Source organism: Sinohyriopsis cumingii, chromosome 2 (genome assembly GCF_028554795.1).
Source record: "Sinohyriopsis cumingii isolate HCF-2022 chromosome 2, ASM2855479v2, whole genome shotgun sequence".
In the NCBI taxonomy this organism is placed as follows: Eukaryota; Metazoa; Mollusca; class Bivalvia; order Unionida; family Unionidae; genus Sinohyriopsis; species Sinohyriopsis cumingii.
In genome coordinates this window covers 54,498,906-54,513,524 of record NC_142962.1, presented here as the reverse complement: position 1 = coordinate 54,513,524, position 14,619 = coordinate 54,498,906, and the positions used below count along the sequence as shown (strand labels likewise).

At 33.5% G+C, this 14,619-nt stretch overlaps 1 protein-coding gene and 1 long non-coding RNA gene across 2 annotated transcripts in view; one reads left to right on the top strand and one right to left on the bottom strand.

Moving 5' to 3' along the window:
• LOC149804886 (maleylacetoacetate isomerase-like) overlaps positions 1-14,619 on the bottom strand; it is a 47,026-nt gene that overhangs the window by 22,010 nt on the left and 10,397 nt on the right. The window contains exons 3-6 of the mRNA XM_089945578.1: positions 8,870-8,937; positions 5,515-5,595; positions 4,322-4,399; positions 1,600-1,726 (exon numbers count right to left, since the gene is read on the bottom strand). Coding sequence (XP_089801704.1) covers positions 1,600-1,726; positions 4,322-4,399; positions 5,515-5,595; positions 8,870-8,937 — 354 coding nt within the window. The remainder of the gene's footprint in view (positions 1-1,599; positions 1,727-4,321; positions 4,400-5,514; positions 5,596-8,869; positions 8,938-14,619) is intronic.
• On the top strand, positions 3,239-13,936 carry LOC149804887 (uncharacterized). Its single transcript, XR_016416925.1, has 3 exons — positions 3,239-3,323; positions 10,025-10,278; positions 12,744-13,936. It is a non-coding gene; the product is annotated as an uncharacterized LOC149804887 (long non-coding RNA).

Sequence of the window (14,619 nt, the reverse complement as noted above, 5' to 3'; positions counted from 1 at the left end):
CTCTTTCCAACTGCATTGGTCAAAAAGGGATTTCTGAGCAGGCTAGGATTAACATATATATATATATATATATATAAAATGGCTTTCTGAGCAGACAAGGATTAACATATATATATATGTATAGCAAAAAGGGCTTTCTGAGCAGGAAAGGATTAACATATATACATAGCAAAAAGAGCTTTCTGAGCAGGCTATGAATAACATATATATAGCATGCAAAAATATATGTGGTCATGAGCTAAATACAAATACTTAACCTGTGCTGGCAAAGCAAAATATGAGGGTCACAGTGACCTTCTTATGTTGCAAGGATGAAATTAAAAAAAGGGATGCATTTGGTTATCAAGCTTTATGAATCTAATGCACCAAGATATTAACTATAAAAACAAAATTTCAACAAAGTCACAAAAGCAAGAAATAAGTTTTGTAATAAAGGATATTAACTATAAAAACAAAATTTCAACAAAGTCACAGAAGCAAGATTTTGTAATAAAGGTGTTGTACTTATCAAGATGCATCTCATTACCAAGTTTCATGATTCTAGGTAGGACAGTGTGCACACAGCATGCCAAAATCTTGCATGGTCATGAGATAAGCACAACAATTTTTAACCAAGCCAGTAAAGGATGAAACAAATATCATTTTGAGCTTCTTTTCTTGTAAGGTGTCATACTAATTGAAATGTGTATCATCATCAAGTATAATAAATCCAGCACTGAATGCTGCAGACAAATAAACTTAAAACACAAAATTTAACCAAATTACTGAAGCATGATATATGGATCACTGTCACCTACTTTAATGATGAAGGTGTAGCAATCATCAAGATACATATCATTACCAAGATTTATCATTCAAGGTAAAACAGCAATGCATATTAGGTACACAAAACCTATTTGATCATTAGCTAAATGTAATACGTACAAAGCATGTATCAATATTGTAAATGTACTGACAAGAGTTAGCCCCCTTAACCCATTCATAAACTGTTGCCAAGGACCTAGGAAGATGGACTGATTAAGATGAAGTGAATATGTACATATGTTTATGATTTTATAATGTGTAACCACTGATGGCAACACGGGGGCTTTGCCACAGAGGGGAGCTTAATATTTTTCATATGTCAAGCTGGTCTGCTTACAGATTTGCTGCATGTGTAAATTTAATGGTAACAAGAGAAATAATCCTAAATCAGTCTTAACAACAGACCTATTGGTTGTATCTGGTATTACAACCTTTACAGCTACTTCACTTTTGGCAATACTCAGCAAGGCTTAAAAAACCAGAATGTTGACAATAGCAGCTCAGTTTACATTTCAAACGTCACCAGAAAAGTGATGCCTCCGATATATACTTGCTTATAAGTGGAGTCCAACCGTTAACAACATGCACTCAGATCTGCCATTGCATAATGCACATGTTTTACTGCTTACTCCTAAGAAAATGTATAAACCAAGATGTGCCAGTACATAATGTAACAGCAGATCTGGCTCTGTGCAGCTTGCAGTTGGTCATGATTTATAATCAAGTATATCTGATATGTCTAACTACCTGCTATTACAGGCAGGGAAAATTTTGCATTTATTTCATGTAATTTACCTGTGAGTCCTCTGTTGATCCAGAAATGTGCCCATTCTGTCTTTTTATCTTCCCCGATTTTCTGAAGCACATGTAGATTCTGTAATGGCTGGATTCCTGAGTTGATTAACTCGGCCAAGGCAAGTGCCTGGAGAGGTACATGTCACATTTTTAGAATCTTTTTCTAGTAAGGTTAACAGGGTCAGACATATCCAGAAATATAAATGATAAATAACAACTTCCACGGATAAAAAGTGCCCCAAATTAAAGTTTGAGTTTTCGTTCATTTCAAATATTCAAGATCATAAACATGAGGATGTTTTGCATGTGGCTGAGTCAACTGTTTGAGTGACTGATCTTTGAATTAACAATGTTCTACTGTACTTGAAAAGTTTATTTTTGAAAAATGTACTCATTCATTGAAATTAAGTAAAAATATAAATGAAATAGTAAAAATATAAATGAAATAGTAAGTTAAAGTTCAGGGTATTTAATCAAAAATTTTAAATGAAGTAAAGAGTAATGTGGCCTCTTTTTGATCCAATATAATGTTCCTACAAAATCATGGCTTAAATAAATGCAATACTGTCACATTTCAGGGAAAAACACATGTGCGTAACAAGATTTTTACAGGAGGTAAAAAACTTAAATTTACAAGGTTTTAAGTTCTTCTTTATGGAAATAAACATGCATAAATATAAGTGGTTCAACTGTGATCACACCAGATTAATTTAACAAAAGTCAAAGGCAGTTTTTAACTAGCAATCATTTACTCATGTCACTGATAAAATATCCATAGCGTTTTATCAGGTCAAACATGTCACATGACACAATTTCTCCAAAACTGGATCCAAAAAGCCAGAATTTCTCATTTTTTGACAAATACAATTAATTCTATGCCAAAAATCATAACTTTCATCTATATATAATGGCTATAAAATGCTGGTAGTTTAGATATTGTGACAGCACTTCAAGCATATTTGTGCATTTTTATTTGAAAATCTTGCCATTTCCTAAATTATACAGTCACAGTAAAACAATATACATCCATCCTTATTCAAAACACTCCCTCTCTTTCTCGTGTATATTTACAAGACTAGAACTACCATTATTTTGAAATATTTTGTCCCCAGACTATCAAGACTCGTCGTCCAATGAGTCTGCCATTTTGTATGTACATAGTTGACTATGAAGATTTACACTTATAGATCGGAAAACACCCCTTTCTTTTTAACAACCTATCTTAATGTCCCAATGTATGTAAATGAATCATACTATGGCATCATTATTTACAAATGGGGGATCCCCAATACTGACCAATCAAAGAATACATCGTCAAAATGAGACATGTACTTGAGACTGGTATACCAGTCTGCGTGTTGAGAGGACTTATTGTCCCTGGACCGGTTTACTGGTCTGCAGAGTTGAAAGGGTCAAGTGCAAACACCCAACAAACCTTGGTCAAGGTATGTGTTCAGGAACTGAAGTTATTATGCAAAAAATAAATCTCTCTTATAGCCAGTGACCTTGATCCCTGACACTGTGAGCCCCAAATCAACAGGCTTCTTTCTTACCCAATGTTTAAATTATCCATAAACGTTGGTGAAAGTACATAGTTGAGAACAGAAATGCTTGTGCAGAAACAATGTTTCCACTTTTAGGCACAGTGGCCTTTACCTTCTGACCACAGATCAATAGCTGTCTACCATATTCCAAGAACAGGCCATCAACACAGCTTATTTCAGGTAAGTAATGCAGAAGTTACTGAGTGTGGAAATTATTTTTCTTCTTTCAGTCACACAGATTTTTGATCTTTACACCACAAAATTGATAAGCTTCTTCCTTAACCTAAATGCCAGCTGTCCAGAAAGACTGGCTATGCTACATGATGATAGTGGATAAGTGAATTTATTCTGCAGAAACACAAAAGGGAACAAAGGGTTGGATGTCATAATAATATACACTCTTCCTTATGATAGGCATAAAAAACAACCAAACCTGAAGTACTGCACAGTAATATAATATAAATGGATGGAGGAATTTCGATAAAAAATGCAAGCAAACATTGTTTGGCGTATAGGAGGATGGAGACATATTAATAGTCTCATTAATCTGAATTTCTTTAATCCAACTTCTCCAATGATATAATGTAATTGTTGATCGTTCACAATTTTGAGGTTTCTAAATATTTTTAATGGAATTAGTTTTTACGAAAATATTTAGCTTGATTGTATGCTTGGGTTCTGCTTCAAAGTTTAATTTTTCACTGGGTTCAAATGTATAGAAAAGTCATTCCACTGATCTTCCCCAAAGAATCTATAATTTTCTTTATTTTGATATCGGAATAATTTGAGTTTGAGAGAATACAGCAAGGCTTTATTTCTGGTTGCATCTCATAGAATGATGGATAGCTCTGCATGGCTATTTTTACTTCCTGAATCTCAAAAGTACTTTTAGAAAATTCAGCTGATCACCTTTCTGGGGTCTTTATATATTTTTTAATTTTATAAGTGCACTATCAGAGAATGGTAAAATTCATTTCTGTCTTTCAAGGACAGGCATAGTTGTGTAGTTTGTGCTATTTCATGTGCATTTCCCAAGCACAAAGAAGCACTCATTTTCATCAACTGTCTGCTACAAACAGCACACAGTTTTTCCTAACAATAATCAAAACCTTCGTCACTTACAGTGGTGCTCCAAAACTCCCAAGTGGAACCTTGATTCCAGTTTTTTTTTTTTTTACCTGTGCCTTCTTAACAGGATCAGTGGGAAGCAATGGGGGGTCTGGTTTCATGTCATCAATATACAGCATGATAGCCATCTGTGAAAAAAACATACAAACATAAAATTATATGCAAGGTGAAGGAAACTCAATGACTCACTGGCAAACAGCAAATTTACTCAATCACAGTTGGTTGTATAATAATAATAATAATAATAATAATAATAATAATTAAAGGTATAGATTTCTACTTATCTCTCTAACTTGGATAAGTTTATTCCATTATTAGAAATGAAAAGTAATCTCATGAGATATGGCAAACTAAATTCCAAATTACAAACACTGCTGTTTGAATTAAAGAAAAGAGAAGAAAGCACAAAGATTTGACACATGTATTTACACAGAAATGTTGTTGTTGTTGTAGTGTTTAATGCCATTTTGCAGCACAAGATGGGCTATACATGGTGGCCAGTATAAGTGGTGGAGGAAGAACCCTGCAAAACCCCAGGAAGAACCACCAACCCACAAAAAGCTACTGGCAAGCTTTCTCATGTACCCACTTTACCCGAGCCCGAGACTCGAACCCATGCAGACAGGTGAGATGGCAGTGATTTGGAATGGTGAGCACTTTAGACCACTCGGCCACTCAGGGCCCCACACAGAAATGTAAATGTGATTAATGCTTGTGCAGTCATGGTGTTTCATGCTGTCAAATATAGCAGGTGTTCATGTGACTGTAATATACGACTTTGAGTCAACTGAGATTCTGATGCAATTGGGTCTACTGTGTACTCCAACACAATACAGTTTTGGGTAGCAGTTATCAATGCTGTTACAAAAAATGATCTGCTGTATTCTGCTTAATAAATGCACCTGTCTCAATAAATGCCTTGCAATTAAAAAAAACAGCGACTTGGTAACTGTTCACAATAAAAATTCTCCACATTTATACTTGAAATTAATGATAAAGTGGGAAATGATCATGATTCAAAGACTAATCCATCATGATTTCCGACGACTGCATTGTATTCTCAGATGTTGAGAGATTAATATGTTACTGTCACTGAAAAAGAAGAAACACTCTGCAGATATACAGTTACAGTAAAATCAGAGACTGAGGAAATAAATAATTGGAATCTGTAATTATGAGCTTCTGTTGGGCTTTAAATTAACAGAGTACATATCTCTGAGATATATAATTAGACCATCCCTACCGACTGAGTAAGGGTAATTCCATCCCAAACAAGTGTTGGAACCTGCTCTTGTGGATTCAAAGTCTTGTATTCTGCAGCATGCTGCAAAATAACATTGGAATGCTATAAAAAGTTTTACACCACACTCCACATGGTGGATTTTACAACATAAAATTTGCAACCGTATTGTAGCTGGATACTATAGCTAAAACTCAAAACTCTATCACACCTGTACCTATTTACATATAACTCTATCACACCTGTACATATCTGCATATAAGTTTGATCACAAATGTACATACAGTGTGACCCCGCTATAACACGGTAGTTGGGAGCCATAAAACCTGACCGTGTTATATACCGCACCGTGTTATATGCAACCAAGTTAGTTAGCTGTAAAAAATGTATCCCCCCACAAAAAAAAATTGGGGGGTGGGGGTGGGTAATAAATGCGAGCAGTAAAATATGTGCTTCGTCAGCACAGTTGCCATCTTGAATTGATGCATATTAAATGAGAAATACACCTGTAGTGAAAACAGAGAAGACATAATATAATAGTTTACTTTATTTAGAGAACCAAGAATTTGAACATATACGTGAATCCTGTTTATATATAAATGTCTAATGTATAGCATGAATTGAGTATCAACACCGTGTACTCACCTGCGAACCTCATCATATACACTGAATCCAAAATACAAGTGATTCCATTGAAAATATGCACACACAGTTACAAAATATTCATTAATTTTGTAACAGGTCATATTGGTCTGAATTCATTGGAAAAACATAGCACAATCACGTAAAGAACGACAAAGCACATTTACTCTAAAGTACGTTCCACGTCGGTAAAAGTTAGTTTGTGTTTTAGCCGCCGTTGGCATAAACTTTTTCCCTACAAAAAGGAAACTTTCACAGCACAGTTAACGTGTTCCAGTCACATTGGAAAATGCAAAAATCCATCAGATTCCATCACTTTTATTTAAGTTTGGTACTGACTTCCTTTGAAGAAAAGTTCTTCGCTGTTATTGAAAAATTGTAGTCGGTTTTCTTTGATGAAGGGTGCATGTGCTATTTAAGTCACCGCTAAAGGACAGCTTTGGAGAACCAAACGAATGCCCATTTCTTATTGTGGCGGCAACATCAAATAATTGTATTGCATGATTAAGACTGGTATTTTTTTTTATTTGCTGAGCACGTTTTCATATAACAGTTGGTGCTTCAAAGGTAATCTGTTTCCTTTGAAATTTCAACAATCTATTTTATCTGGGTACATTTTTTAAAAGGAATTGGCCATCATTTAGACTATTCTAATCACTGTCCCTTTATGTGTACTGAATAAACCAATAAGTAAGATGCAGACAGAGGTGATATGGCAGTGATCCGTAACGGAGAGCGCTTTAGACCACTCGAGGCTCCCCAATAATGAAAAACAATCCATGTTTGTGACATTGGCGAAGACCTACACGATCCCAGAATAAACATTTGATGTGTTTTTTCTTCTTCTTACTTTTAAGAAGAAAAGAAAAATACTTTTTCGTGTACGAGATAAATACATATAAAATTTCAGGAGCCAAGCCACGATCGTTTTGTATTATTCATACGCGATCTTTTCCCCAAAATGATAAGCAACGTTTTACGTTTCTTTTTCGCAATACTTAAGAATTTTTTTGTGCACAAGAAAAATACATGTATATGAAATTTCGGGAGCCATGCCATGACCGCGTTATATCCGAATTTGTGTTATAACAGAGCGCGCTATAGCGGGGTCACACTGTATTTTATCACACAATCACAAAAAACTATGCCATGCATGTACACATTTACATCAAAACTCTACACAAATTACAAATTTTAACATATAAACTTAACCTGTACATATCTGCATAAGAACTCAATCACAACTGCACATATTTACATATAAACTGAATCCTACCTGCACATCTTTATATACAAACTATAATACACATGCATAGAATAACATAAAATCTATCATACCTGCAATATTTATATATCAGCTCTATCACACCATTATTATATAAACATATAAATTGTCACACCTTTACATATTTATGTATTAACTCTATCATACCTATACATAATATTACAACCCTGTGGTTTTAAAATATGTAACAGAAAGAAGGATAACCAACAAGTTTTGTAAAAATTCAAGTTTATTTCCCCAGGGCACAAAGTGGAAATTTAAGAGGAACTTTCAGCATTGTGAATTAAATACCAAATAATCCCAAAAGTTCTTGCACAAGTCCAAAAGTACTGAGTTTTTAAATGAATTCCAATACTGGATGTGCTGATGGATCAATAATCTTCAATAAGCTGAAGTATTAACAGTCTTGATGTATTTCAATGATATAAATCAGAACATCTTTGAATGAATTCACAATAATGTGCACTTTTAATTCTAAAGAATAAAAATTTTAAATAAATTATTCCTCTCAAATTATATTTCATCAGAACTAAAAATGATTAAAAAGACTGAACTTAAGACTGGAATTAATAATTTTGTTTACCACAACCTTATATAAAAACCTAACACACAATAAAATTACCATAATGTGGGTCATAAGCTCTCTTCCAGAATGTTTGTAATAAGGCTTGACCTTGAACTCAGATATTAGTACAAAACTTATTTAAAACTTACAAACATGACAAAAAACTTGAGAATAGTCAGGTAGACCAAACCTCTACCCTCAATAAAGGACAAGAGTCAATCACACAATACAAATTAAATATACATAACAATATTTACAATTAGCCTCTATCACACATGTACATATTTCAATAAAAATTCTATCACACCTGCACATATTTACTTGATCTGCTAATGTTCACTTCCCTGGGTAACATATCAATAACATTGTAACAATATAAGAAAAAATATATTTGCACAATAAAACCCTAAATTATCTTCATACATGTAAAAACATGGATATTTTATTACAAATGATAAGGTGTTTTCAAATCATTCCTAAAGATTTCCAATCATATCACCAGTGTACTGATGCTCCACATAATGCTGATATACCACTTTACATTCGTCATTAGATGAGAGTGGTCCAACATTTTCAACACTGTAGGCCATATGGTCCGAAAATGTAAAATTCATGTGCCATACATGATAAATATTATAGTAATTATACTATAATTATAGAACTGACTTTCTGTAAAAGCACAGGCTACAAAACAATGACCTGCAAGCCACATTTGTCCTGCATGTCTGTAGTTGGACCACACTGAACTAGATAACTGAATTACACATTTTTCTAAAATGTTATGGTATAGTTTAAAGATAAAAACAGCAAATGAATGAAACTTGAAGTTTCTTAAAATGTACAATACTATTACTCTACATTTTTACCTGCTGACCTCCATCTTTAATCAAATTGACTGGTCTAGATTCATACTCTATTCCTTTAAGAGCAAGAGCTGAAGAGAAAAAGAAGTCATTCAGTCTAGAAGACCAACCTAAAATCTCTAATTTATAATCAAATCTATAGATTCTATTTGATAGTTAACACTGAGATTTTAAAATATAAAATTGTTGGCCAGGGACCATCCAAAGTAAGCAAACAGTGTGAAAAACATGTTTTTGGTTAAAAAAACAACTTCACTATGAGTCTCCCAAAAGCAATATTCATGTTCACTGTATTTTAATCTAAATGCCTGTTTTATTCTTTTCTATTTCAAAAGAGATCATAAAAATGTAAATAGAGTCTAATGATTTTATATCAAGTTTACATTTCAAATAATGTTACATACTTCCATGCAGTTATTTCCAGAATATGTATATGCCAGAATAGCATTTCACCTAGTGTTAAGAATTAGTGTTTATAAGAAGTGACATTCATAAGAACCATGCCATTCATTCAATTTGTGGGGTTTTATTCATAACGTCTGAGCAGCTAGGGTTGAAAAACACTCTTATACAGGAGTGAACATTGGTGACAATATTGTTTATATAAATTGAAAATAACAGTGCACCAAGTATAAATCCTAGGCACACCAGCCTTGATATGTTGTTGGTCTGGTGTGTATCCCTTAACTAACAGCCTTTCTGAATTTTATTTGAAAAATAATTTTATAATATCCCAATAGTCTATCACAAATTCCAGTATTTCTTAGTTTATAAATGAATCCTTTATGCCAGACTATGTTCAAGGCTTTACTAATATCACAAAATAGTGCTCTAATTTCATTACTCTCTTTGACTGCCTTGCAAAAAAAAAGAAGAAAAAAAAAGCTCAATCTTGTAACCAGATTGAGTAGGGCTAATTAGGTTGTTGGCTGAAAGACTGTTATACAAATGGATAAAGACTCATTTTTCAAATACTTTACCTATACTTATTAGTAGAGAAATAGGTCTGTAATTTGAGAAAAAAAAATTTCCCTCCCTTTTAATGAACAGGAGTAATATCGGCCTCTTTCCACAGTCTAGTGGAAAATATGAAGATTGGAGCAAATTGTTGATAAGTTCTAATAAATATTGAGTTATGTGATTGCCTTTCTTATGCAGAGTTGCATAGATCTCAACAGGACTCGCAGCCTAGAGTGGATCTCAACAGGACCACCTGCCTAGGGTGGATCTCATTAGGACCCTCTGACTAGGGTGGATGTCACCAGGACCCATGGCCTGGGTGGTTCTCATCTGGTCCCCATGCCTAGGGTGGAACTCATAAAGACCCCTGCCAAGGTGGATCTCATCAGGACCACCTGTCAGGGGTGGATCTCATCAGGACCACTTGCTCAGGGTGGATCTCATGATTGTAGGTAAAATGTCATCTACAAATGATTGTTCTTATAAATATTTATAAATAAATCTGCTTTTTTAAAGACAAAAGTAAATTTGTTAGCATGTATCAAAGTGGGTACTCTGATTTTATATTTTAGAACTGAAAACTTTAGGTTTATTTATTTTATCAAACCTTTGGACCAATATTGACATCAATCTTACAGTATGTCATCAAATTTGGTAAATACTAAAAGTCTGGCATTTTTATGGTACTTATAACTTGGTTTCTAATATTTCTGAATCTCGCCAGATTTAAAGAAAGTTTGTTCTTCTTTTATCCAAGCAGTGGTTCTTTTCCATATGCCAGGTTAGTTTTCTAATACTTTTGTGCCTGAGGATTTCCCATGTGAATCATTATTTTGATGGAAAAAGCAGAATGGGCTGCCACTATGATATTACCAGAGATCTTACCAACTTGATTGTCTTTCAAAAGATTAGAAAACTCCCAATTAGTGATATATACACCAAGTATCTGAAGAATTTGTAATTAGATGCTTTAAAGTCCCATACTTTTCATTTAAAGGTATGTTGCCAAGCATTCATAGAGTTTGTTGAATAATAGATAGGGTTACAATCCCTATAAAAATGGATCCAACCCCCTTTGTCATGAAAATTGTATGTACTACTCAGCAGTGTTAAATTGATCAAAGTTAAGCTGATTAGTAATTGTTATCGATCAATTGATGTGAATTCAGGTTATTCCTAGTGTAGTTTGTAATCAATCAACACAGCTTCCAATTTCCATAGCAACCAGAAAATGCTTTTGAGTAAGATTAAAATATCACCTGCACCCACCCAAATAAAAGCATTATCTGTAGGTCTGGTCTATGCTTAAAGAACATAAAGACAATACTTGATGTATGTTATTGAAGAACTTTGAGATACAACATGGTTTGCTAATTCAGTTCTAACATACTCGAACACAATGTGTTGGGTGCACTGTAGAACAAACTTTGATATATTTATCATAACTTCCATGTATAATCACTTGCAAGTCAAGTCCAACTGCAAAACTGCAAAGATCCAGATCTGCTGTCACACAAAGTGCTGGCAGATCTGGGCCTATGCAATTTGTTAAGAGTTAGCAGTACAACAAAACAACACAGAAGTAAGAAATAATCCTTCATTACATAATCTCAAAGCCTACATGAATTGAGAAAATGAAATCATTCCTAACCACTATTACATGTACAGTAGAACTTCAATTCTCCATCACCTGATTAACCGCCAGTCTCTGTTAACCAGCAGGGTATTGTACATCAAAATATTATAAAAAAGGATATGTACTTATGTAGATATTATGATATTTTGATGACCCAGACTACTGTATAATACTTTTAATGTATATATTTTATTATCTGTCTATTCTCATACAAGTCATGGTCTTGAGCCCACACCGATGGATTATCAAAGTTCTACTGTATGTTGGTGATTCAATGCTGTGATTGGCGATGTCTTTAGTTTAAATTACGATTTATATTTAAATCATTTATCTAATAATAAATATTGTTCCTGTGGTAAAACAGAGATGGCAAAATATTCTAAATTGAGCAATCACATCTCATACAGTCTCTTTTGCTCTCACAGTTGAAATTTGTTTGGCAACCCTATGAACTCTACAAAAGAAATCACAAATATCCTGTCTATAAGCATCATCCTTATTTTTTAACAGTAACTATTACTGAAACTATTCCATACATACCCATATTTGTATATGTAATTCTTGCTTCTACATTTTCTTCATAACCAATTTGTACCAGCATCCAGAAACTGAGCTGTTATATTTTTGGTTACCATTGGGAGGAGTGCTATAGTAGCCTAAAATGTCTTCTACTGAATCATCCAAATCTTATGTTTGTACTTTCATTTGATATTTCCTGAATAAAAAATATTGTCAGTTTGCTTACTCAGAGTAGGCCTATAAATCTAAATCCAACTCCATCCAAGGTTCCCACAATAAAGAGAAGTAAATTTTGATCATAATACCAATTTAAGCTACTTATTTTAGCTTTACATAATAATAATAATAATAATAATAATAATAATAATAATAATAAACATAAACTGTATGTGTGCATATGTGATTTGGATTTTTAACATAGCTTTAACAATTTGTCAGTCATATCACTACAATGTCTGCAGTGTGGCAGTTTATAGTGATATCTAGCACTAGGGCATCATGCCACAGACGCAGAATGATGTCCCACCCAATCACATTATTCTGACATGAGGCCGACCAGTCCTATCACTAACTTCTTAATGCTGAGTGTCAAGTAAGGCAGCTGTTAGTACCATTTTTATAAGTCTATGGAATGACTCTAATCACTAGGCCACTGGAACGGTGTTAAACCATATGTATTAATGTCTGTAGTTTCAGAATGTGTTTCTGATTTAATAGGTCATCTGAATTTGTAATTATTAAATCATTATGTTTGTGTTTCAGCATTTTGGAGAAATGACTCATTATCTGAATACTTCATCTTAGCTTCACTAATTCCCTCAGGCTAGGATGTATTTGGAGCAGGATACTCTTTGGAGTCATTTAGTTATAAATATTAAATTAAATCTTAATTGAATTTAGATATTAAAATCTAGTAAATTACTCACGGTCCAGTGTAATGGATCTCTGTTTAAGTTTTACAAGCATACTCAAGTTGCAAAAGCAACTGTTGCATCATAAAGTCAGACAATTAAGTGCATTCTCAAATACTTTGACCCCATAGCTGGTGATACAGGGTGACATAAATCTTGTTTTCCTGCTATAACAGAGAAAGTGGCTTATTGCCTTTTGGTGTGTAAAAGGAGAAAATAATTAACTTTGCTTTTATCAGCATCAAACTGTATGAAGTCATTGCATCCCTTACATTATAATTATCCACAGTAACAATGAGAAAGCATTGCATATACATGTACTCCATCAGACACATGGAACAGACGAATAAAATCATCAACATAAATCCTAAAAACTTATTAAAAAAATTCATTTTCAACCCAGTTAGTCATACAAAGCTGTTATCTTCATTGCTATTATGTCACTGTAAGTATTTCAATTAATGTTTGAATAAAAACACATAATTATGCAAACTAGTAATCAGTTACAAATAAAAGCTAATATTTCATCACTTAACTGTACTATTAACTTTGTTGGATAAGATGCCACCAAAGCAAGCTGCAGGATAGTACAATGCAATGAGTACAGAGCAAACTGCATGATAGTACAGTGCAAGGAGTACAAAGTAAGCTGCAGGATAGTACAGTGCAAGGTGTACAAAGCAAGCTGCAGGATAGTACAATGCAATGAGTACAGAGCAAGCTGCATGACAGTACAGTGCAAGGAGTACAAAGTAAGCTGCAGGATAGTACAGTGCAAGGAGTACAAAACAATCTGCATGATAGTACAGTGCAATGAGTACAAAGCAAGCTGCAGCTTGACCTGAAAAGAAGTGTGTTCAAAATTTTCATTGTGGTGGAGAGGACAAATGTGAGTTTCTTTGAACACTATAATTTAGTATTCTCATTGAACATTTTCACTTTCGAGAGAATATTGTTTTGTTTCTTACGATTTTGCATTCTGAATATTCTGTTTAAATATTATTTGAGAAAAAGAAATAAATGTTTTGACTACTGAAAGCATTTTCCCAGCCTTGATTGTACAGTTTTGATTTTGTATTTTGAAAGAACATTTTCACTTCTGACAGAACATCTCAGATATATTCTGCTTCTTCTTTTGGCCTTGCAGCTTTCCTTAAATTGCCATTTGCAAAGAAAATATTTTACCCCACTAATGATAATACCATGTTTTATCTAGGACAAACTAAGCCATAGGAGGAATATGTGTGTAAAGTTTATGCGAATCTGCGAAGTAGTTAAGGAGGAGTAAAGATAACAGCCTATTTTTACTGCTGAGTAATAACAACAAGCTGATGTACTGCAAAGTAATGATAACAGTCTATTTTAGTGCAGAGAAATCATAACATCATGTTCTTTTGAGAGTAATGATAACAGCTTCTTCAACTGAATCACATAAATGTATTCTGTAATTGTTTCCTCTTGGATGGTGTGATTTCAACAAGCCCACTTTAACCAATTGCTCACTATGCAAATGTAGTCATGCATTTCAATAATGTAAATGCTTGCTGCACAGATTGGGAATGGTTTCCTCATTAAATGGGCAGAACAAACAAATATTCTGTTTCTTTCTTCTAAAACTGAAATTTTTAATTTTTCCAAAATTTGTTAACTTTTTATTCCAACATCAGTAAAATCATATTTAAGATAAAATATGGGATATTTCAAGGAAATTCCATTTTTGTTTATAA